General features: G+C 47.8%; 1 protein-coding gene across 1 annotated transcript in view; it reads left to right on the top strand.

Annotated features, from left to right (window-relative positions):
- The first annotated feature begins 1,306 nt into the window (after nt 1–1,306).
- LOC125294494 (A disintegrin and metalloproteinase with thrombospondin motifs 13-like) overlaps nt 1,307–26,318 on the top strand; it is a 35,147-nt gene continuing 10,135 nt past the window's right edge. Inside the window, 17 exon segments of the mRNA XM_048243295.1 lie at nt 1,307–1,377; nt 3,327–3,561; nt 4,115–4,248; nt 4,482–4,565; nt 5,784–5,908; nt 6,334–6,480; nt 7,343–7,477; nt 8,740–8,890; nt 17,788–17,892; nt 18,068–18,219; nt 18,642–18,705; nt 19,196–19,322; nt 19,708–19,862; nt 23,986–24,087; nt 24,089–24,107; nt 24,597–24,677; nt 25,689–25,870. Coding sequence (XP_048099252.1) covers nt 1,375–1,377; nt 3,327–3,561; nt 4,115–4,248; nt 4,482–4,565; nt 5,784–5,908; nt 6,334–6,480; nt 7,343–7,477; nt 8,740–8,890; nt 17,788–17,892; nt 18,068–18,219; nt 18,642–18,705; nt 19,196–19,322; nt 19,708–19,862; nt 23,986–24,087; nt 24,089–24,107; nt 24,597–24,677; nt 25,689–25,870 — 2,001 coding nt within the window. The 5' untranslated portion in view covers nt 1,307–1,374.

Here is a 26,318-nt window from a genome sequence, read left to right as displayed (position 1 = left end):
TACACACCCTGCAGGCTAACTGACCAACTCTTTTTTATTACATCACATTTACACACCCTGTGAGGCTAACTGGCTAACTGACCAACATTTTACTTTAGGCTAACACCATCACACATTATATTTACACACCCTGTGAGTAACTGACCAACTCTTTTTATCACATCACATTTACACACCCTGTGAGGCTAACTGACCAACTCTTTTTATCACATCACATTTACACACCCTGTGAGGCTAACTGACCAACTCTTACTGCTCCCCCCTCCTCAGTGCCTGACTTTGAGCTACTGTGGACAGACTGTCTTTGGGATGAGGCGTCTGCTGAGCTCCAGAGCCCCAGGCGCTGTGTTCTTCACACCCAGAGCGGGAGCTTGCTGCTGGGCCGCGGTGAGCAGGAGGGGTCCCTGTCCTGCCCCAGTGTGGTGGAGACGAGGCTGAACTCCACCGGGCGAAAGCACCGCGGCGGGAAGAGCCGAGCCCGGTGCTGAGACCCCTGAGGCTGGCCCGCCTTCACGCCAGAGCCGCCCTCTCTCTCTGCAGGGGGTGCATGGTGAGTCAGACCTGCAGGGGGCACTCTGGGTATTAGCGGGCTGGGCAGATCGGGCATCAGTGCTATTACAGCAGTCAGTGGAGCATCAGTGCAGTCAGGGGCATCAGTGCTATTACAGCAGTCAGGTGGAGCATCAGTGCAGTCAGGGTGGAAACATCAGCAGTCAGGATGGGAACATCAGTGCCGATACTGCAGTCAGGGTGGGCATCAGTGCTGATACTGCAGTCAGGGAACATCAGTGCACATCAGTGCTGTTACTGCAGTCAGGGTGGAGCATCAGTGCAGTCAGGGTGGAGACTCAGTGCTGATACCGCAGTCAGGGTGGAAACATCAGTGCAGTCAGGATTATCACATCACATTTACACACCCTGCGAGGCTAACTGACCAACTCTTTTTATTATATATTTACACACCCTGTGAGTAACTGACCAACTCTTTTTATCACATCACATTTACACACCCTGTGAGGCTAACTGACCAACTCTTTTTATCACATCACATTTACACACCCTGTGAGGCTAACTGACCAACTCTTACTGCTCCCCTCCTCAGTGCCTGACTTTGAGCTACTGTGGACAGACTGTCTTTGGGATGAGGCGCCTGCTGAGCTCCAGAGCCCCAGGCTGTGTTCTTCACACCCAGAGCGGGGAGCTTGCTGCTGGGCAGCAGAGCAGGAGGGGTCCCGTCCTGCCCCAGTGTGGTGGAGGAGCGAGGCTGAACTCCACCCAGCACTTTAACCGGGAAGAGCCGCCCGGTGCTGTGAGACCCTGGAGGCGCTGGCCCCGCCCCACGCCAGAGCCGCCCTCTCTCTCTGCAGGGGGTGCATGGTGAGTCAGACCTGCAGGGGGCACTCTGGGGTATTAGTGCGGCTGTAACTGCAGACGGGGCATCAGTGCTATTACAGCAGTCAGGATGGAGCATCAGTGCAGTCAGGGTGGAGCATCAGTGCTGATACTGCAGTCAGGGTGGAGCATCAGTGCTGATACTGCAGTCAGGGTGGAACATCAGTGCAGTCAGGATGGAGCATCAGTGCTGTTACTGCAGTCAGGGTGGAGCATCAGTGCAGTCAGGGTGGAGCATCAGTGCTGATACTGCAGTCAGGGTGGAACATCAGTGCAGTCAGGATGGAGCATCAGTGCAGTAACTGCAGTCAGGGTGGAGCATCAGTGCTGTTACTGCAGTCAGGGTGGAACATCAGTGCAGTCAGGGTGGAGCATCAGTGCTGATACTGCAGTCAGGGTGGAACATCAGTGCAGTCAGGATGGAGCATCAGTGCAGTAACTGCAGTCAGGGTGGAGCATCAGTGCTGTTACTGCAGTCAGGGTGGAGCATCAGTGCAGTCAGGGTGGAGCATCAGTGCAGTCAGGGTGGAGCATCAGTGCTGTTACTGCAGTCAGGGTGGAGCATCAGTGCAGTCAGGGTGGAGCATCAGTGCTGATACTGCAGTCAGGGTGGAACATCAGTGCAGTCAGGATGGAGCATCAGTGCAGTAACTGCAGTCAGGGTGGAGCATCAGTGCTGTTACTGCAGTCAGGGTGGAGCATCAGTGCAGTCAGGGTGGAGCATCAGCGCTGATACTGCAGTCAGGGTGGAACATCAGTGCAGTCAGGATGGAGCATCAGTGCAGTAACTGCAGTCAGGGTGGAGCATCAGTGCTGTTACTGCAGTCAGGGTGGAGTGGTGTAGTGCTGTCACTGCAGTCAGGGTGGAGTGGTGTAGTGCTGTTACTGCAGTCAGGGTGGAGCGGTGTAGTGCTGACCCTAAAGGCAGAACTCAGAAAGCACTGGCCAATCTTCCCTTACAGGAACTCTTAGAGGTGTTTCTCTGACCACCGTGGCAGCAGCCATCCATTTCTGACCACTTTGGCCTGCTGTTGCAAGGCTGTATCATGCTTGTGTGAGTGATGACCAGTCCAGTGACTCTGATGTTCCAGCATGGTGTGGTTGTGATGGTGTGGTTGTGATGTTCCAGAAAGGTGTGGTTGTATCAGGCTGTATCATGCTTGTTGTGATGACCAGTCCAGTGACTCTGATGTTCTAGCATGGTGTGGTTGTGATGTTCCAGAATGGTGTGGTTGTGATGTTCCAGAATGGTGTGGTTGTGATGTTCCAGCATGGTGTGGTTGTGATGGTGTGGTTGTGATGTTCCAGCATGGTGTAGTTGTGATGGTGTAGTTGTGATGTTCCAGAATGTTGTGGTTGTGATGGTGTAGTTGTGATGGTGTGGTTGTAATGGTGTGGGTGTGATGGTGTGGTTGTGATGGTGTGGTTGTGACGGTGTGGTTGTGATGTTCCAGCATTGTGTAGTTGTGATGGTGTAGTTGTGACGGTGTAGTTGTGATGGTGTGGTTGTGACGGTGTGGTTGTGATGTTCCAGCATGGTGTGGTTGTGATGGTGTGGTTGTGACAGTGTGGTTGTGATGTTCCAGCATGGTGTAGTTGTGATGGTGTAGTTGTGACGGTGTAGTTGTGACGGTGTGGTTGTGATGTTCCAGCACGGTGTGGTTGTGACGGTGTGGTTGTGATGTTCCAGCATGGTGTGGTTGTGACGGTGTGGTTGTGACGGTTTGGTTGTGATGGTGTGGTTGTGATGTTCCAGCATGGTGTGGTTGTGATGGTGTGGTTGTGACGGTGTGGTTGTGACGGTGTGGTTGTGACGGTGTGGTTGTGATGGTGTAGTTGTGATGGTGTGGTTGTGATGGTGTGGTTGTGATGGTGTGGTTGTGATGGTGTGGTTGTGACGGTGTGGTTGTGATGGTGTGGTTGTGATGTTCCAGCATGGTGTGGTTGTGACGGAGGGGAGGAGGCTGCACATCCGCCCGCTGCTACAGAAGCATGTCCCCCTGGCACCACCCAACATGCCTCCACACAGCCTGACCCTCATAGGCATGCACCTCACCCAGAGGGCTACTGGGGCTGCAGCAGCTGTGACCCCATCACCCGACGAAGCCCTCGAGGGGATACACGTCCCACAAAGGCCCACGGCAGCTACAAACCCTTCGTCCAGTGCAGGTCAGGCTTGGGCGCTAAACAGCTGTGAGAGGGGTGTCTTATTGATTATTGACTGTGATTCTGTTATCAGGAAATGCACTGTGTAATACTACAATTAAGCAATAAGCCCCGAGAGGCCGTAGGTTACACTGATTCTACAACAGCTGAGGGATGTTGTTAGGCACGACGCGCTAGCGGAGTAAAACCCCCCTTAGCTGTTGTAGAGTCAGTGTAACCTACGGACTCGAGTGGCTTATTGCTTTTCTAAAACTGTATAAATACCTGACAAAGTTTCATAAAGTAAAGGCACAGCAACTAGAAATATAACGAGATAATCATTCTTAACTTTTGTATCAAGTTATGGTAGCGCAGTAATATAGAACGAAAAGCGGTCAAGGTGTATGTTTATGCTGGATTTTACAACGGCATCGAACGCGATTCAGCCAATCACAATCAAGGACCGGAACTATCAGTTTTAGAATATACTATAATACTGTGTAAGTAATGTGTAAGTAAATGTGTGTATGTTAGTAATGTGCATATGAGTGTGTGTGTGTGTGTGTTTGTCCTCCAGTCCAGCAGAGGCAGCGGCGGGCTGCTCTGAGCTCTGAGGTGTCTCATCTGGAGCTGCTGGTGGTCGTGGGGTCTGATGTCCAGCAGGTGCATCGTCAGGACACAGAGAGATACATCCTCACCAACCTCAACATTGTGAGTTGCACTGTGTGTGTGTGTGTATGTGTGTGTGTGTGAGTGTGTGTGTGAGTGTGTGTGTGTGTGTGTGTGTGTGTGTGTGTGTACGTACATTGTCAGGACCCCCAAGAGATACATCCTCATCACCAACCTCAACATCATGAGTGGTACGGTGTGTGTGTGTGTGTGTGTGTGTGTGTGTGTGTGTGTGTGTGTGTGTGTGTGTGTGTGTGTGTCCCTCTTCTCTCCAGGCTTCAGAGCTCCTGAGAGACGCCACTCTGGGGGCCAACATGAGAGTCCACCTGGTCCGCATGATCATCCTCACAGAGCACGAGGTAAGAGTCCACCTGGTCCGCATGATCATCCTCACAGAGCACGAGGTAAGAGTCCACCTGGTCCGCATGATCATCCTCACAGAGCACGATGTAAGGGTCAGTCACCCCCCTCATGAGGTACAGTGTGTGACCATTCGGACGGGATTAGTTTTCTGTGGAGGAGGGTGAATTTGTGTGATATTTCTTCAGCTGTAACCTGTAGAATACCCGAGTATCATCACAACCACTTAATCGTAGCCTGCAGTTGTCCCTGATATATTGAGCATATAACAAATAAACTTGAACTTGACACTGAACTAATGAGTAAACATTACTCAGGCGCTTGATGGTGTTTTTAAGCCCCCACAGTGATGAGTGTGTGCTGAGTGTGTGATGGGTGTGTAATGGGTGTGTGATAAGTGTGTGATGAGTGTGTGATGAGTGTGTGTGATGAGTGTGTGTTGAGTGTGTGATGATGAGTGTGTGATGAGTATGTGATGAGTGTGTGATGAGTGTGTGTGATGAGTGTGTGTTGAGTGTGTGTGTTGAGTGTGTGTGTGATGAGTGTGTGTTGAGTGTGTGATGAGTGTGTGTGTGTTGAGTGTGTGTGATGAGTGTGTGTGATGAGTGTGTGTTGAGTGTGTGTGATGAGTGTGCGTGATGAGTGTGTGCGATGAGTGTGTGTGTTGAGTGTGTGTGTTGAGTGTGTGTGATGAGTGTGTGTGATGAGTGTGTGTTGAGTGTGTGTGTTGAGTGTGTGTGATGAGTGTGTGATGAGTGTGTGTGATGAGTGTGTGATGAGTGTGTGATGAGTGTGTGTGTTGAGTGTGTGTGATGAGTGTGTGTGTTGAGTGTGTGTGATGAGTGTGTGATGAGTGTCTGTGATGAGTGTGTGTTGAGTGTGCGTGATGAGTGTGTGTGATGAGTGTGTGTTGAGTGTGTGTGTTGAGTGTGTGTGATGAGAGTGTGTGATGAGTGTGTGTGATGAGTGTGTGTGATGAATGTGTGTGATGAGTGTGTGTGATGAGTGTGTGATGATGAGTGTGTGTGTTGAGTGTGTGTGATGAGTGTGTGTGATGTGTGTGTGATGAGTGTGTGTGTTGAGTGTGTGTGTGATGAGTGTGTGATGAGTGTGTGTGATGAGTGTGTGTGATGAGTGTGTGATGAGTGTGAGTGTGTGTGATGAGTGTGTATGATGAGTGTGTGCTCTTTCTCATCTTCCTCCTCTCTGCCCTCCAGCCCGAGATCCAGATCTCCACCAACATCTCGTCATCTCTGCGAAGTGTGTGTCAGTGGGGTCGTAAGGTCAACCCAGCCAACGACTCTGACCCTCTACATGCAGACCTTCTGCTATATATCACACGGTCAGAGAAAACACACACTCCTGTGTGTGCTAGAGAACACACACTCCATAACCTCACACTAACCCCGTACATGCAGACCTTCTGCTATCACACGTTCAGAAGAAACACACACTCATGTGTGTGTGTTAAAAAGCATGTACTCCATAACATCACATTCACCAACTACACGCAGACCTCTGCTATATATCACACCGTCAGAGAAAACACACACTCATATGTGTGTGCATTAGAGAACACACACTCCATAACATCACATACTGTAGACATGGTCATATAAGACACTCGCCATAAAATTGCCTGCGGTCCCCATAGAGACTAAACACTCCGTAACCTCTTCTGCAGTTGCAGCTGCAGTGTCTTTTAGATTACACCCATCCCCCTCTATGAGGTCACCTTATTTCTCTCTTGTCATTGGCTCATCACAGATTTGACCTGGTGCTGCCCAATGGGAACAAGCTTGTGAGGGGGGTGACTCAGCTGGGCGGAGCCTGCTCCAGCCAATGGAGTTGCGTCATCACAGAGGACACTGGGTTTGACCTGGGCATCACCATCGCTCATGAGATCGGACACAGGTAACAGCCCACCCTGAGATCGGACACAGGTAACAGCCCTCCCTGAGATCGGACACAGGTAACAGCCCTCCCTGAGATCGGACACAGGTAACAGCCCTCCCTGAGATCGGACACAGGTAACAGCCCACCCTGAGCTCTGTGTTATTTGGATAGTTAGTAAGTCCACTTTGTGTTATTCGAGTCTAAAAGATGAGACTTGGTTTTAATCCACCCTGAGCTCTGTGTTATTTGGATAGTTAGTAAGTCCACTTTGTGTTATTCGAGTCTAAAAGATGAGACTTGGTTTTAATCCACCCTGAGCTTGTGCTCAAACTTTAATGTACCAACCAACATTATCCACAAGACCTAACCTCTAGCTACTCTTGTTCATCTCCCAGCCCCGTAACATACCATGTTCATATCATTAGCTAGTTCCCTCTGCTGGTCACATTATGTATTATAGTTGATTCATTGCAAATCAACACACACTTGTCTCAGCGTATGCTCTCACCCTACATCAGAAATGTACAGGGTTTTCATGATCTCTGAAAATGTTATGTGGGGTTTACTGGCTATTTCACTTACAGGTTACGTTATTGTGAACATGTAACAGTAGCCAGTTGGGACGCAGATGTGCAGGTTGTTTGTGAGGTTAACTGCTTCCTCCTGGCGCCTTAGCAGACGTACTACTGAGTGATGCTAGCACCCTGGGGATTTAGCTCACTTGCTAGCACACTCGATTACCATTTTAAGGTTCTGCATGTTGCGGGTGCGAGTGCAGAGCTGAGTCATGCAGCCAACACAACGCAGGTTTCATACACGTGATGAGCTTGTGAGTGTGTGTTTATTTGTGTTTTTGTGTTTTTGTTTGTGTGTTTGTTAGCTTTGGCATAAATCACGATGGGACAGGTAACACCTGCAGCAGTAGTGGCTTCATGATGGCGTCAGACGGAGGCTACAACAGCATGGATCTCACCTGGTCTCAGTGCAGCAGGGAGCAGCTGCTCCGCTTCTTCAGGTAGTTACAGCGCACTGCCTGCAGGGGTCACTCAATACATGGACGCTGGGTGATCTGAAAAGAAAAGAAACAAGACATACTGGACCTCCTAAACAACCAAACACCTTCCCATCATGTTGAGGCAAAATAAACACTTCTCAGCATCCCAGCCTCAAGCAGCCATAAAATGGGCCTAAATAAACAAAGAGGAACATTATTTACTTACTATTTATGTTTTGCTCAAACACACACTTATCACTCAAACAAACACTGTACACATCCATCTCAGGAAGCCTTACAGTCTAAACAAACAGCTTTGAGCCGACTAAACCTCTTGTAGATGTAGTGTGTGTGTGTGTGTGTCAGGGCTCCGAACCGGTTCAAGGAACGAAAACAAAAAACGAAAACGAACGGAATTTTACGGAATTTTGCGAGGAGCGGAAACGGAAACGAAAACAAAATGGTCTTCAACTGTTCCGGAACAGAAACGTTATTCTGAAATCCACAAAACCGGTTAATAACGTTTTTTTTTCCGTTCTCTATATATTTTATAAAATTTCACAAAAGCATATCCTATGTCAGGGAAAATATATTCCTGGGTTGTGCTAAAAAAAGCCCGCCTATGCGCATAGCCTATTTTGCCTGTCCACGCCTTTGTCGTTTTAAAGTCGGATTTGAAATGTTTGGCGCAATTATAGCCTATTATATGTAGAAGAGTTAAACGGGGAAATTTGAGATAGGCCTTGTCAGCAACAGACAGGTTCGCTTATAAACAGGGTTGGAATTATAGCGCAAGCCTTTGAAGATCTCCATATGGATAAAACTTGGCTACAACCAGGTAAGGAGTTTCCAGAAAATATTTTTGATAAGAAATTATTTATAGGCATAGGTTAGGCCTACAGTAAGTCTGTAGGCTATGGGATGGATAGCCCATCTGAATCTTTTTGGATGCCGCCTGTGATTTATTATTTTTGGGCATAGCTACGGTATAGGCTAAATCAAGGGGAAATAATGAGTACGTCTATTCTAAGGTAAAGTCCACAAAAATAGACTTGATAGGCCCGCCAAACACTGCCGGAACTTTAAGAACGAACGATATTTTTATGTCCGAACCGGTTCAGGACCGATATGTTGGTGGCGGAACGCATGCAAGAACGAAAACGTTAAACATAGGCCTACCTGAACCGTTCGGAACGGAACGTTAAAAAATAATTTTGTTTTCAAGCCCTGGTGTGTGTGTGTGTGTGTGTGTTTAAGCGCACGTGTTTCCCTCTGTTTGGCAGCGCAGGGAAAGCTGAGTGCGTGGCAGACCTGCCAGTGATGGGCGGCTCTCTGCAGGACTGGAAGCCTGGCCTGTACTACGGGGTGGACGACCAGTGCAGGATCGCCTTTGGCAGCTCCGCCCGGGCCTGCTCCTTCACAGCCAATGACATGGTGAGAACACACCACCAGCCAATCAGCAGCAAGACAATCATAGAGTGAGAGCCAGCTAGCCAATCACATAGTGAGAACAAGCTAACCAATCACATACTGAGAACCAGCTAGCCAATCACATAGTGAGAACCAGCTAACCAATCACATGGTGAGAACACACCACCAGCCAATCAGCAGCAAGACAATCATAGAGTGAGAGCCAGCTAGCCAATCACATGGTGAGAACCAGCTAGCCAATCATGTGCTTGGAACACACTAGCCATTACATGGCAGTAAGTCCGATGAGAACCTTCTAACATGGTGAGAAAACCCACTAGCAAGTCTGATGAGAACCTTCTAACATGGTGAGAACCCACTAGCAAGTCCGATGAGAACCTTCAAACATGGTGAGAACCCACTAGCAAGTCCGATGAGAATCTTCTAACATGGTGAGAACCCACTAGCAAGTCCACTGAGAATCTTCTAACATGGTGAGAACCCACTAACAATCGCAAGTCTGATGAGAACCTTCTTACATGGTGAGAAGAATCCACTAGCAAGTCCACTGAGAACCTTCTAACACGGTGAGAACCCACTAACAATCGCAAGTCTGATGAAAACCTTCTAACATGGTGAGAACCCACTAACAATCGCAAGTCTGATGAGAACCTTAATGAAATGCTTGTGACCTTTACTGGCATGATGATAGAACAGTCTGTTCTGAGAGTGGTGATCTCACAGTGAGTAAGAGTCATAGCTGGAGAAAGAGCTGAGCTGAGGTGTGTGTGTGTGTGTGTGTGTGTGTGTGTGTGTGTGTGTGTGTGTGTGTGTGGAGAAAGAGGCTTTCTGGGTTTTGAGGGTGAGCTGAGGTGTGTGTGTATGTGTGTGTGTGTGTGTGTGTGTGTGTGTGTGTGTGTGTGTGTGTGGAGAAAGAGGCTTTCTGGGTTTTGAGGGTGAGCTGAGGTGTGTGTGTATGTGTGTGTGTGTGTGTGTGTGTGTGTGTGTGTGTGTGTGTGTGTGGAGAAAGAAGTGAGGTGGTGGTTTTGAGTTCAGGCCTGTAGATATTTTTAGCATCCCAGATTTCTGAGCTTGTCATGTGCTTCAGAACATTATAGGACTCAGGAGCGGAGTGGTAATCGGGAGAATTGGGAGAATTGGGAGAATTCCCAGTCAGCCGGTAATGTTTTGAGGCCAGGCTGATTTCTGTGATCTTAAATAGGGTATGATATCACTGTTGGCATGAATGGTTCGCTCTCCATCAGCCTGGACTGTGTCTCACTCTCACTCCCCACAGCCCTGGTCATAACGTAGTAACAACTATGGCCTGACATGCAGGTATGAGATGGGTATGAGACGAGTATGAGATGGGTGTGAGATGGGTACGAGATGAGATGGGTATGAGATGAGATGGGTATGAGATGGGTATGAGATGAAGTGGGTATGAGATGAAGTGGGTATGAGATGAGATGGGTATGAGATGGGCATGAGATGGGTATGAGATTAGATGGGTATGAGATGAGATGGGTATGAGATGAAGTGGGTATGAGATGAGATGGGTATGAGATGTGTATGAGATGAGATGGATATGAGATGAGATGGGTATGAGATGAGATGGGTATGAGATGAGATGGGTATGAGATGAGATGAGTATGAGATGAGTATGAGATGACATGGGTATGAGATGTGTATGAGATGAGATAGGTATGAGATGAGATGAGTATGAGATGAGAATAGTATGAGATGAGATGGGTATGAGATGAGATGGGTATGAGATGGGTATGAGATGGGTATGAGATGAGATGGAATGAGATGGGTATGAGATGAGATGAGTATGAGATGGGTATGAGATGATGAGATGGGTATGATGAGATGGGTATGAGATGGGTATGAGATGAGATGGGTATGAGATGGGTATGAGATGAGATGAGTATGAGATGGGTATGAGATGAGATGGGTATGAGATGGGTATGAGATGAGATGAGTATGAGATGGGTATGAGTATGAGATGGGTATGAGATGGGTATGAGATGAGATGAGTATGGAGATGGGTATGAGATGAGATGAGATGGGTATGAGATGGGTATGAGATGAGATGGGTATGAGATGGGTATGAGATGAGATGGGTATGAGATGAGATGGGTATGAGATGGGTATGAGATGAGATGGGTAATGGGTATGAGATGGGTATGAGATGAGATGAGTATGAGATGGGTATGAGATGGGTATGAGATGAGTGATGGCATTAGATGAATGAGTAGAATGAGATGGATGGGTATGAGATGGGTATGAGATGGGTATGAGATGAGATGAGTATGAGATGGGTATGAGATGAGATGGGTATGATGGGTATGGAATGAGATAGAATAGATGAATAGGTATGAGGAGATGATATAGAATAGATGGGCATGAGATAGAGATGGGTATGAGATGAGATGGGCATGAGATAAATATGAGATGAGATAAAATATGGGTAGATGATGGGTGTGAGATGGGTATGAGAGATGAGATGAGATGGGTATGAGATGAGATGGGTATGAGATGAGATGGGTATGAGATGGGTATATGAGATGGGTATGAGATGAGATGGGTATGAGATGGGATGAGATGAGATGGGTATGAGATGGGTATGAGATGGGTAGATGAGATGGGTATGAGATGGGTATAGATGAGATGAGATGGGTATGAGATGAGATGGGTATGAGATGGGTATGAGATGAGATGGGTATGAGATGGGTATGAGATGAGATGGTATGAGATATGGGTATGGAGATGAGATGGGTATGAGATGGGATGAGATGGGTATGAGATGAGATGGGTATGAGATGAGATGGGTATGAGATGAGATGGGTAAGGAGATGAGATGGATGAGATGGGTATGAGATGGGATGGGTATGAGATGAGATGGGTATGAGATGAGATGGGTATGAGATGGGTATGAGATGAGATGGGTATGAGATGAGATGGGTATGATGGGATGGGTAGATGAGATGGGTATGAGATGGGTATGAGATGAGATGGGGGTATGAGATGAGATGGGTATGAGATGGGTATGAGATGAGATGGGTATGAGAGATGAGATGGGATGAGATGGGTATGAGATGAGATGGGTATGAGATGAGATGGGTATGAGATGGGTATGAGATGAGATGGGTATGAGATGAGATGGGTATGAGATGAGATGGGTATGAGATGAGATGAGATGAGATGGGTATGAGATGGGTAGGGACTACTAAAGATGAGGCCGTACCTTTTATTTATTTATTCATTATTATGACTGCCGCTAGCGAAGCTAGCCAGCTGGCCATATAGGGATTGGTCAAATTTTTTTTTTTACCGTCATCTACTTCCTGAATTTTTGGTCAACGATACCCGGGACACCGAACCACCGGGGCACATGACATTTGGTGGGTATGTAGCCCCACTAATTTTGTTTTGTCTCCCCCCCCCGTGCTGGGCCCCCGAACATAAAAAGCAGTTTTCCTAAATAACTACCTGAACCGTGGCACTGAGGATGAAGAATCTTTTATGGTATGTTGGTCTCAAAGGCCCACATCAATCTGGCCCATAATCACTCATTTGTGATTTGCACCCCCCCCGGTAAAAAATGAAAATGCAATATTATTCTGCTTTAATCGCCCCTATCTTCAGTTAAGATGTTCAGAACTGGACCAAATGTTATGTGTATGATTGACCTGGCATTCTCTGGGGATATGCCAAGTTTCGTAGAATTTCATCCATGGGGGGGTCTAAAAAAAATTAGGTTATGTGTACATTTAGTGACTGTACACTCATTGGCCTGTAGATGGCGGTGCACACATATACACATGCACACACACACAGGCACCCACATACTATCGGTATTAGAACGGCCGATACATAATTACAAATTCAGTAGGATTAAAAGAAAGCCAAAATAAATATTCATCATCATCATCATGGCTGCATTTCCAGTATTGGCGATAAGTAGTCGTTTGTCCACTAGATGGCGCGTCGTTGCAGTGAGATGTAATTTTGTTGGAAGTTAAAAGTGGGTTGGAAAAACAATGGACGCTTCATACAAGGAGTGTAGTTTACCGCAGAGAACGTCTAATAAGGATAGGATGATGTTCACATGAAATGTAATTTCCATTTCTTTTTGAAGCCGAAATAAATCTGAGGATGTTTATCGTACATGCTTGGTTTTCACTGCAGGTACGTTAATCTTAATAATAATAATAATAAGGACCTAGGTAATGTTACCGTTAGCGTTGGTTGAGTGATGGAGGCCAATTTGATTGATTGCATTTGTAGAAAACTATAATGCGGTTATACTGTACCAAGCAAATTGATAGCAGCACTGTAATTGTATCTTTCGACTGTCATTTGTTGCACGTGCTAGCCTGGGTGTTCCCATGCTGCCTTGCGCGCGATTTGATTCACGCTGCTAAGGCAGCCTGGAGACCATGGAGCAAATTTTCGCCTGAGATAGGGAACCAATCACAGAACAGGTGGGAAAGCAAGACGATGATGAGCTATGCACAGACGCATTTGATAGACATCCGTGGCAGCCAATAAACGGATCTGGGCATTTTTTTCAAATACGAGAAAATGAACGTTTGGTTCCCAGACCACGTCTGATACAGTTTTGCCTATACATGCGTGAGACTGAGACGCCTGTTTATTTTGTTTTAGGTGCGTGCAGGGTGTGAGAGGGGAATCGATGTGCTTTGATTCCAGCTTGGTAGTTGTAGTCTGTGAAATTAAAAAGCACGTGTGTGTGAAGTATCCAATGACACCTTCATTTCATGATAATAATAATAATAATAATAATAATAATAATAACAGGTATATTTCCAACTGCTTTTAAAACCGCTGTTGTGAAACCTTTACTTAAAAAGTCAAAACTTGACCATACCAATCTGAGCAACTACAGGCCTATATCAAATCTATCGCTTTTGAGCAAAGTACTTGAAAAAGTTGTTTGCAATCAGTTAAATACCTTCCTCAACGAAAACAGTATCCTTGAAAAATTCCAATCAGGTTTTAGATCAAATCACAGCACAGAAACGGCTCTAGTAAAGATAGTCAATGATCTCAGACTAGCTACCGACTCAAACAAAGTCTCAATCCTTATTCTTCTGGATTTGAGTGCGCATTTGACACCATTGATCATAGCATCCTAATTCACCGCCTTGCGAGAAGTGGGTGGGTCTCTCTGATAATGCTCTAAACTGGTTTCAAACCTACATTACTGGCAGAGATTTTTATATCAGTCTAGGAGATCATGTATCTGAAAAACATGACTTGCCTTTTGGTGTGGCCCAGGGAGCTGCCTTGGTCCCCTGCTATTTCTCTATATATGCTCCCCATTGGGAAACGCCATAAGTCAGCATAATGTAAACTTCCACAGCTACGCAGATGATACCCAATTGTATCTTTCTGTGGAGCCAACTAACCCAGATGGCCTTTGCTCCCTCACTGCATGCCTAACCTCCATTAATCAGTGGATGAGCAAAAACTTTTTTGAAACTAAATGATGACAAAACAGAGGTACTTCTGGTAGGACCAAAACTAAAGCGAGATATTATTCTTAGTAATCTGGGGAACTTGGCACACCAGGTCAAACCAAAAGTAACAAGCCTCGGTGTCATCTTAGATGCAGAGTTAAGTTTTAAGCCCCATATCAGTAAAGTTACTCAGACAGCCTATTTCCACTTGAGAAACATTGCCAAAGTGCGCCCTTTTTTTAACTCAACAAGATGCAGAAAAACTAATTCACGCCTTTATCACTAGCAGGTTAGACTACTGCAATGCACTTTTCACTGGTCTTCCCAAAAACATCTAAAGAAATTGGCACTCATACAGAACTCTGCGGCTAGACTTTTTAACTAAGACTAAGAAGAGAGAACACATCACCCCTGTGTTGACTGAACTGCACTGGCTCCTATTTCCTATAGAATTGATTTTAAGGTTATGTTAATTACTTACAAAGCTCTGAATGGCATAGCACCTTCATATATCTCTGAGCTTTTAATATCTTATCAACCACAAAGGAAACTTAGATCATCCAATTCTAATCTTTTAATCGTACCCAAAGTGCTCCACAAACAAAGTGGAGAAGCTGCGTTTATCCATTATGCCCCAAACTATGGAACACCCTGCCTCTGTACATCAAGCAGGCGAGTTCAGTAAATATTTTAAAAAGATCTGAAAACATACCTGTACAGGAAAGCTTTTAGTTAACTCATCTTATCCTGTAGACTACATTTTCAGATTATTCTACATCTGCTACTATTGGAGGGCGCAGCCAGCCAGAAGCAGATGGGCTCCCTATTAAGTCAGGTTCTGCTCAAGGTTTCTTCCTGGAATATGGGAGTTTTTCTTGCCACAGTTGCCATATGGCGTGCTTGTGGGGGTAAGAGGGTTAAGGCTGCCAGTCTTATGGCGTCATTTTCTATATTTTTGATATGTTGCTGAGTATAACATAAACAGCAAAGAAAAGTGATTGATAATGACTGACTGACTATTATTGTGTTACATGCTTCAAATGTAAAGCACTTTGAGCTGCATTCTGTGTATGAAAGGTGCTATACAAATAAAGCTTTATTATTATTATTATTCATTTCATGATGGCTGCTTTAGCAACACACCTTAAGCTACTGTGTAGTGGGTCCCATTTAGAAGTGGCTACTTCATTCGCGCTTTCCTTGACTCATGGAGCTGCGTGAATTTTATTACAACTTTTCGCCACGAAATGGCAGTTTATGTCCGCTTGATACTGTAAGGCGTAGCCATTGGTTTCCAAAGGAGATTTTATTTGTGTCGCCAGCATAGCCTATTGACAATTTATGTTGTAAATAGGCCTATCTTATAAGCCTACCTGTAGCTTAGGGAAGCTAACAGCTTTCTATTAGGATCTAGTTTGTTAGTTACAGTTTTGTCATAACTCCCTGATGCATTTTTGCATTTAGAATAGCCAGAGCGTGGATATCTCAATCTGAAAATTATACAATATGGGTGAACCCAGCCTAATCTGCCCGCTATTTATTTTTTGATTTCTTAAAAGATTGAGCTTGGTCTGGTGAAAGCCAGACTAGCCATGGACCTCAGTTACACAATGCAAGGGAACATGAATCAGCCTATATTTGCACAAACAATAACGGACAACAGCTCTTCAACTTTGGCCCGTTAAAATGTGTATGAACAGTCTAGCGACGCATTTCATCAAGGCCCATTTGGACATGTCAGTTATTTGCACCACTGGTTAGATGTAAAACAGCATTTCGTTTCAGACTACTGTTACTTAATTTGTGCATTAACAATAACGTTTCAGACTACTGTTACTTAATTTGTGCATTGACAATAAAGTATTACATGAACTAAAGATGACTAAAATCTTATGTAGAAGAAGAAACATTCACAAAAATCCATCCATCCAAAAATGACCTTTGTTTTTTGATAGCTGTTGAAAACGGCATGGAACTGACAGAGATGTTTTTGTTTATAAATAAATAAATAAATAAATAAATAACATGCTGATACCTTTTGCTTTTCCCAAATACAATGTTGCCTACAGGTGTAAGTGACCTTTCATCAATCCAGTTGCAATGGATGAACTGTGATGAACTGCCCTACTTGTGATTGTTTAGAGATTTTAAAGGTTTTATAACAATGCTACATCTTCTTTGGCTATTCTACAATCTATTCACCTTTTCAGCACCAGTAGGCTACTTTCTGTGCAGCCGCTGACACGACACACTCAGGCATGCCAAACAAGCATACACAAAAGTTTCAAAGAGTGGGGGATGGAGTAAAATATGGAGACAAATTGAAGTGTGATTTATTTTCGCGGAACGGATGTACAGGACTGAGCGGCGGTCATATTTTGTACCGCTATGCGGTACATCTAGTTCTTTATTAGGATCCCCATTAGCTTGCCTAAAAAGGGTCGCTAGTCTCCCTGGGGTCCTGTAGTAAAAAACTAATTATTCATCAACATTACAAGTGTTAAAATATTACATTGGAATTACATTCCATTTATATTCTGTCTGTCTTAAAAACACAATAATAAGAAGAGGACATAGTGACTAATATTACTGACTCTAACTTACAGTAAGAAAATGCCACCTTAGTGACTAATATCTGACACAGTTTTCAATGTTTTTAATATCCAAAGAGAGCCTATTGAATTGGGCCACTACCCATTAACCCCGCCCCCTGTCCAGAGGGAGCTGCTGGACCTTGAAATCTCCCAGTAATATAACGAACGAGATAGAGGCTTTCTGGGGTATTAACAGTAATATAGCAGCCCAAAAGAGATAGAGGCTTTCTGGGGTATTAACAGTAATATAGCAGTCCAAAAGAGATAGAGGCTTTCTGGGGTATTAACAGTAATATAGCAGTCCAAAAGAGATAGAGGCTTTTTTGGGGTATTAACAGGGACATGTGTGTGTGCGTGTGTGTGCATGTGTGTGAGTGTGTGTGTGTTTATTAGAGGTGAGCTAAGAGATGTGTGTGTGTGTGTGTGTGTGTGTGTGTGTGTGTGTGTGTGTGTGTGTGTGTGACTTTATTAGAGGAACTGAGAGGTGTGTGACTGTGTGTGTGTATGTGTCTGTGTGTGTGTGTGTGTGTGTGTGTGTGTGTGTGTGTGTGTGTGTGCGTGTGTGTGTGTGGGTGTGGGTGTGTCTGTATGTGTGTGTGTGTGTTTATTAGATGTGAGCTGAGCAGTGTGTGTGTGTGTGTGTGTGTGTGTGTTTATTAGAGGTGAGATGAGCAGTGTGTGTGTGTGTGTGTGTGTGTGTGTGTGTGTGTTTTATTAGAGGTGAGCTGAGCAGTGTGTGTGTGTGTGTGTGTGTGTGTGTGTGTGTGTGTGTGTGTGTTTATTAGAGGTGAGCTAAGAGATGTGTGTGCGTGTGTGTGTGTGTGTGTGTCCTCCTCAGGAAGCGTGTCGTGTGCTGTCCTGCCACACGGCTCCTGGAGACCAGACTTCCTGCACACGCCTGCTGGTGCCACTGCTGGATGGCACAGAGTGCGCCCCTAACCAGGTGCCCTCTACACACACACACACACACACACACACACACACACACACACACACACACACCACCTCTCTTAACCCTGAGTCCTCTAACCCTGGTGTCCTTGCCTTGTGTCCCCTACCCCTATGCTCTGACTCTGCTGTGCTGCTGTGCTGCTGCGCTGCTGTGCTGCTGTTCCCAGTGGTGCCTGAAGGGGCGCTGTGTCTCCCCCTCCTCTCTGAGCGGCTCCATGGTGGTGCACGGCTCCTGGTCCCGCTGGTCCGAGTTCTCCCCCTGCTCACGCACCTGTGGAGGGGGCATCACCTTCAGGAAGCGCCAGTGCAACAACCCCAGGTGGGAGACACACAGACTCTCACACACACACACACATGCACACCCACACACACTTACATGTGCACATACACATAGGCTCACATACACACACATACACACACAAACACAAACACAAACACAAACACGCACACGCACACGCACACGCACACGCACACACACCTAGTTCTCCCCAGTTCTCCCCCTGATCATGTACTTGTGGAGGGGCCATCACCAACACACACACACACACACACACACACACATACACATAATACACAAACATGCCCATGCACACACACACACACACACACACACACACACACACACACACACACATACACACACACACATGAACACACACACACACACACACACACACATTACACACCCACAGCTCAGCCACGCTGTTGTTAATGGTCACTGAAGTGTGTATCTGTCCCCAGACCTGCGTTCGGAGGGAGAGAGTGTGAAGGGGTGGACACTGAAGCTGAACTTTGTCACCGTCAGGTAACGTTCCCCAGGTCATATTTACAGTACAGGTCAAAAGGTCATGTTTACAGTGCAGTGGCCATCAAGGGTCCTACTGCTGTATCTCCCTTGCTCTGCCCTGTGTGTCAGTGGAGTGCCTGTGTGGAGGGGCTGATAGGCCGTATGCACGGGAGAGCCTGATGTATTTTGCTCAGGGTGAAATCTCAGGATGCTTGTAAACATCCGTGCCCATAGACATGAGTGCCATGCTAGTCGCCAAAACAGTTGTTGTTGTTGTTGCTGTTGCTGTTGCTGTTGCTGTTGCTGTTGTTGTTGTTGTTGTTTATTTGTGTTACTTCCATATACGTTGTCTACCTAATATCAGGAAAACGTGTAACCGTATGAAAATGTCATTTCAAAGACGGGAGGATTATGTGCTGCAATGTACAGTGTCTGCTAAATGTAAAACTATTATCTCCCCACTCCTCTCCTCTCCTCTCACTGCCCCTCTGCCCCCCCCTCCCGGTAGCCGTGTGTCTCTACGCAGTTGGACTTCATGGCCCAGCAGTGCTCCAAGACCAACCCCCAGCCCCTCTCCCTCTCCCCTGGGCACGCCCCGCGCTACACCTGGGCACCTGCGGTGGGACATGTCTCAGGTGAGCTGGGCGATCAGCCCTTCACGCTACATTGACCACATCTGCTCCACTATGTAGCAGAGCAGCAAGACTACTGACCACATCTGCTCCACTATGTAGCAGAGCAGCAAGACTACTGACCACATCAGGTCCACTATGTAGCAGAGCAGCAAGACTGTGACCTCTGACCATTTAAAATTAGACTCAAGCCACACAAACAAATATCTTATGGCATGACTGTCCTGCTGTGTGACGCTGCAGCCACAGGACAACTCTCGTTATCTCTCTCTCGTTACGTCTGGGGCGTCAGTACACAGTAGGACCCTCTGTGCCGTCTGCTCTGTGTTGTCAGTTCTGTGCTCCTTGTTCCTGTTGATTTCCTGGTTCTGATTGGTCCCTTTCTCAGGTCACACGCAGTGTAAGCTCATGTGTATGTCTGAGGGGGAGGACTTCATGGTCAGCCGCGGGTCAAAGTTCACTGATGGGACGCGCTGTGAACCCTTTCACCAGCCCCGTGGCTCCTGGGGATCGCCACCATCGCCTGGGAGAGGGCTGTGCGAGGTGAGAGGGGCGGTCAGGGAGGTGGGGTCAGCAGGTACTGGACATTAGGTAAGGGAACGCTGGTCAGGTACTGGACATTAGGTAAGGGAACGCTGGTCAGGTGAGGTGGGGTCAGCAGGTACTGGACATTAGGTAAGGGAACGCTGGTCAGGTACTGGACATTAGGTAAGGGAACGCTGGTCAGGTGAGGTGGAGTCAGCAGGTACTGGACATTAGGTAGGGAACGCTGGTCAGGTACTGGACATTAGGTAAGGGAACGCTGGTCAGGTACTGGGTCATTAGGTACAAGGAGGTAAGGAACGCTGGTCAGGTGACATTAGGTAAGGAACGCTGGTCAGGTGAGGTGGGGGCAGGTACTGCACATTAGGTAAGGGGAACGCTGGTCAGGTACTGGACATTAGGTAAGGGAACGCTGGTCAGGTGAGGTGGGGTCAGGTACTGGACATTAGGTAAGGGAATGCTGGTCAGGTACTGGACATTGGAACGCTGGTCAGGTAGTGGGCGCGCAGGGTAAGGAACGCTGGTCAGGTAGTGGACATTGGAACGCTGGTCAGGTACCGGACATTAGGTAAAGGAACACTGGTCAGGTGAGGTGGGGTCAGGTACTGGACATTAGGTAAGGGAACGCTGGTCAGGTGAGGTGGGGTCAGGTACTGGACATTAGGTAAGGGGACGCTGGTCAGGTGAGGTGGGGTCAGGTACCGACACATTAGGTAAGGCAGCTGGTCAGGTACTGGACATTAGGTAAGGAAACCGCGCTGGTCAGGTGAGGTGGGTCAGGTACCGGACATTAGGTAAGGAAACGCTGGTCAGGTGAGGTGGGGTCAGGTACTGGACATTAGGTAAGGGGACGCTGGTCAGGTGAGGTGGGGTCAGGTAGTGGACATTTGGTAAGGGAACGCTGGTCAGGTAGTGGACATTAGGTAAGGGGACGCTGGTCAGGTGAGGTGGGGTCAGGTACTGGACATTAGGTAAGGGAACAGCTGGTCAGGTACTGGACATTAGGTAAAGGGAAGCTGGTCAGGTATTGGACATTAGGTAAGGGAACGCTGGTCAGATGAGGTGAGTTAGACATTTATTACATTTATTCACTTAGCAGACGCTTTTATCCAAAGCAACTTACCGACATGAATAATATTCAAGATACATTGTAGGAGGTACCAGAGATGTAGGAAGGGAACGCTGGTCAGGTACTGGACATTAGGTAAGGGAACGCTGGTCAGGTGAGGTGGGGTCAGCAGGTACTGCACATTAGGTAAGGGAACGCTGGTCAGGTGAGGTGGGGTCAGGTACTGGACATTAGGTAAGGGAACGCTGGTCAGGTACTGGACATTGGAACGCTGGTCAGGTAGTGGACATTAGGTAAGGGGACGCTGGTCAGGTGAGGTGGGGTCAGGTACTGGACATTAGGTAAGGGAACGCTGGTCAGGTACTGGACATTAGGTAAGGGAACGCTGGTCAGGGAGGTGGGGTCAGGTACTGGACATTAGGTAAGGGAACGCTGGTCAGGTACTGGACATTAGGTAAGGGAACGCTGGTCAGGTGAGGTGGGGTCAGGTACTGGACATTAGGTAAGGGAACGCTGGTCAGGTACTGGACATTAGGTAAGGGGACGCTGGTCAGGTGAAGTGGGGGTCAGGTACTGGGCGTTAGAGGGGGAGACTGGTCAGGTGAGGTGGGGTCAGGTACCGGACATTAGGTAAGGGACGCTGGTCAGGTGAGGTGGGGTCAGGTACTGGACATTAGGTAAGGGAACGCTGGTCAGGTACTGGACATTAGGTAAGGGGACGCTGGTCAGGTGAGGTGGGGTCAGGTACTGGACATTAGGTAAGGGAACGCTGGTCAGGTACTGGACATTAGGTAAGGGAACGCTGGTCAGGGAGGTGGGGTCAGGTACTGGACATTAGGTAAGGGAACGCTGGTTAGGTACTGGACATTAGGTAAGGGAACGCTGGTCAGGTGAGGTGGGGTCAGGTACTGGACATTAGGTAAGGGAACGCTGGTCAGGTACTGGACATTAGGTAAGGGGACGCTGGTCAGGTGAGGTGGGGTCAGGTACTGGACATTAGGTAAGGGAACGCTGGTCAGGTGAGGTGGGGTCAGATACTGGACATTAGGTAAGGGAACGCTGGTCAGGTACTGGACATTGGAACGCTGGTCAGGTACTGGACATTAGGTAAGGGGCGCTGGTCAGGTGAGGTGGGGTCAGGGTACTGGACATTAGGTAAGAACCGCGCTGGTCAGGTACTGGACATTAGGTAAAGAACGCTGGTCAGGGAGGTGGGGTCAGGTACTGACATTAGGTAAACGCCTGGTTAGGTACTGGACATTAGGTAAGGGAACGCTGGTCAGGTGAGGTGGGGTCAGATACTGGACATTAGGTATGGAACGCTGGTCAGGTACTGACATTAGGTAAGGGGACGCTGGTCAGGTGAGGTGGGGTCAGGTACTGGACATTAGGTAAGGGGACGCTGGTCAGGTGAGGTGGGGTCAGGTACTGGACATTAGGTAAGGGAACGCTGGTCAGGTACTGGACATTAGGTAAGGGAACGCTGGTCAGGTGAGGTGGGGTCAGGTACTGGACATTAGGTAAGGGAACGCTGGTCAGGTGAGGTGGGGTCAGGTACTGGACATTAGGTAAGGGGACGCTGGTCAGGTGAGGTGGGGTCAGGTAGTGGACATTTGGTAAGGGAACGCTGGTCAGGTAGTGGACATTAGGTAAGGGGACGCTGGTCAGGTGAGGTGGGGTCAGGTACTGGACATTAGGTAAGGGTACGCTGATCAGGTGCTGGACATTAGGTAAGGGAACGCTGGTCAGGTGAGGTGGGGGTCAGGTACTGGACATTAGGTAAGGGAACGCTGGTCAGGTGAGGTGGGTCAGGTACTGGACATTAGGTAGGGGCGCTGGTCAGGTGAGGTGGGGTCAGGTAGTGGACATTTGGTAAGGGAACGCTGGTCAGGTAGTGGACATTAGGTAAGGGGACGCTGGTCAGGTGAGGTGGGGTCAGGTAGTGGACATTAGGTAAGGGAACAGCTGGTCAGGTACTGGACATTAGGTAAAGGGAAGCTGGTCAGGTATTGGACATTAGGTAAGGGAACGCTGGTCAGGTGAGGTGGGGTCAGCAGGTACTGCACATTAGGTAAGGGAACGCTGGTCAGATGAGGTGAGTTAGACATTTATTACATTTATTCACTTAGCAGACGCTTTTATCCAAAGCAACTTACCGACATGAATAATATTCAAGATACATTGTAGGAGGTACCAGAGATGTAGGAAGGGAACGCTGGTCAGGTACTGGACATTAGGTAAGGGAACGCTGGTCAGGTGAGGTGGGGTCAGCAGGTACTGCACATTAGGTAAGGGAACGCTGGTCAGGTACTGGACATTAGGTAAGGGAACGCTGGTCAGGTGAGGTGGGGTCAGGTACTGGACATTAGGTAAGGGAACGCTGGTCAGGTACTGGACATTGGAACGCTGGTCAGGTAGTGGACATTAGGTAAGGGAACGCTGGTCAGGTAGTGGACATTGGAACGCTGGTCAGGTACTGGACATTAGGTAAAGGAACACTGGTCAGGTGAGGTGGGGTCAGGTACTGGACATTAGGTAAGGGAACGCTGGTCAGGTGAGGTGGGGTCAGCAGGTACTGGACATTAGGTAAGGGAACGCTGGTCAGGTGAGGTGGGGTCAGGTACTGGACATTAGGTAAGGGAACGCTGGTCAGGTACTGGACATTAGGTAAGGGAACGCTGGTCAGGGAGGTGGGGTCAGGTACTGGACATTAGGTAAGGGAACGCTGGTCAGATGAGGTGAGTTAGACATTTATTACATTTATTCACTTAGCAGACGCTTTTATCCAAAGCAACTTACCGACATGAATAATATTCAAGATACATTGTAGGAGGTACCAGAGATGTAGGAAGAGGACGCTGGTCAGGTGTGTGTGTGTGTGTGTGTGTGTGGGGGAGGGGGTCAGGTGAGTTGGTGAAGTAGAAGAGGCTTGGCTGTGATGGAGTGAGACTTTAGGGGAAGGTTATGTGTGTGTGTGTGTGTGTGTGTGTGTGTGTGTGTGTGTGTGTGTTCTGTTTCGGACCCTGAGCATACTGTATGGTTTGTTTTTGGCAGGAGTTTGGCTGTGATGGAGCGTTGCATTCTGGGAAGGTGGAGGATGTGTGTGGGGTGTGTGGAGGAAATGGGTCCACCTGTCAACTCACCTCCCTCTCTTACCGGAGGAGGAGGAGCTAGAGGTAGAGATTACTTTCTCTCTCCATCTCTCTCTACCTCCTGTCTGCATCTCTGTGTCCCTCCCTTTCTCTCTTTCCATTTCTCTCTCTCTCTCTATCTCTCTCTCCCTCCATTTCTCTCTCCATCTCTCTCTACCTCCTGTCTGCATCTCTGTGTCCCTCCCTTTCTCTCTCTCCATTTCTCTCTCTCTCTCCCTCCCTCCATCTCTCTCTACCTCCTGTCTGCATCTCTGTCTCCCTCCCTTTCTCTCTCTCTTTTCTTGTTCCTCTATCTCAATCTGTATCCGTCTGTTCTCTGTCATCTGTTTCTCTCTCTCTCCTTCATGTGTAATGCTTTTCCTCCATTTGGAACCACCTCACTCAGTCTCACCCAGCTCACCAGCTCACCTGTCATCTCTCTTTCCTCTGACTCTGTGTGTGTGTGTGTGTGTGTGTCGTAGACTACTTCACCTGTCATCTCTCTCTCTGACTGTGTGTGTGTGTGTGTCGTAGACTACGTCACCTTCCTGACGGTGCCCATCAACGCCACACAGGTCCGCATCATCAACACCAGGCCCGTTTTCACACACCTGGGTGAGAGGCTGTGCATCAACACCAGTGCAAATCCTAAGGGAGTTAGGGGAGGTGGATGAGTTAGTGCACTTGGCCTGCATGACCCTCATATGACTGCAGATCTCACGTGTGCAGCATGTGTGTGTAGCAGAGGAGTGGTACAGTCCCTCAGTTGCTGTACCTGTCCCTGAAGAAGTGAATGATTATGTGAATTTCCCCATGTGTGTCCTGTTCCTGTGCTGGGGCTGTCCCGTGTCTGCATACGTGTCTGTTGCTGTGTGTGTGCTGTGTATGTGTCTGTTGCTGTGTGTGTGCTGTATCTGTGCTGCATACGTGTCTGTTGCTGTGTGTGTGCTGTATCTGTGCTGCATCCGTGTCTGTTGCTGTGTGTGTGCTGTGTATGTGTCTGTTGCTGTGTGTGTACTGTATCTGTGCTGCATACGTGTCTGCTGCTGTGTGTGTGCTGTATCTGTGCTGCATACGTGTCTGTTGCTGTGTGTGTGCTGTGTATGTGTCTGTTGCTGTGTGTGTACTGTATCTGTGCTGCATACGTGTCTGTCCCCGTGTATGCATATGTTTCTGTTGCTGTGTGTGTGCTGTGTATGTGTCTGCTGCTGTGTGTGTGCTGTATCTGTGCTGAATACGTGTCTGTTGCTGTGTGTGTGCTGTGTGTGTGCTGTGTATGTGTCTGTTGCTGTGTGTGTGCTGTATCTGTGCTGCATACGTGTCTGTTGCTGTGTGTGTGCTGTATCTGTGCTGCATACGTGTCTGTTGCTGTGTGTGTCCTGTATCTGTGCTGTGTGTGTCTGCATCTGTGCGGTGGCTGTCCTGACTCTGTATCTGTCCCGCATCTTTCACATGTCTGTGCCTATCTGTATGTGTCTGTCTGTGTCTGTCTGTGTCTGTCTGTGTCTGTTATGTCTGTCCTCTGTTCCACATCTGTCCCATGTCTGTGTGTGTTCTGCGTCTGTCACGTGTCTGTGTGTGTCTGTGCTGCATCTGTCCTGTGTCTGTGTGTGTCTGTGCTGGCAGCTGTGTTGGTGGGTCAGCAGTATGTGGTGTCAGGGAGGGGCAGCATCGCGCTCAACACCACCTACCCCTCTGCCCTGGAGGACGAGCACCTGGCCTACACCCTGTACCTCTCCTCTGACCTGCTGCCCCGCATGGAGGAGATCACTCTACAGGGACCTGTACAGGATAACATACACATACAGGTACACACACACACACACACACACACATACTTACACACACAGGTACACACACACACACACACACACACATACATACATACTTACACACACACGCACACATACTTACGCACACACACATACACACACACGCACACATACTTACACACACACGCACACACACATACACACACACACACGTACAGGTACACACACACACACAGGTACACACACACACACACACACATACAGGTTCACACACACACACACACATACACACACACACACACACACACACACACAGGTACACACACACACACACACACACACACAGGTACACACACACACACACACACACACACACACACTTACACATACACACAAACACCCACATGTGTGCAAACACACACATACACACTCACCTCTACACTATTATGTGCTTATAGTAAGCAATGAAATGATATGATCTCTG

Source organism: Alosa alosa, chromosome 5, assembly GCF_017589495.1.
Source record: "Alosa alosa isolate M-15738 ecotype Scorff River chromosome 5, AALO_Geno_1.1, whole genome shotgun sequence".
Classification (NCBI taxonomy): Eukaryota; Metazoa; Chordata; class Actinopteri; order Clupeiformes; family Clupeidae; genus Alosa; species Alosa alosa.
Note: the sequence above shows the minus strand (reverse complement) of the source record. Positions and strands in the feature narration are given on the sequence as shown.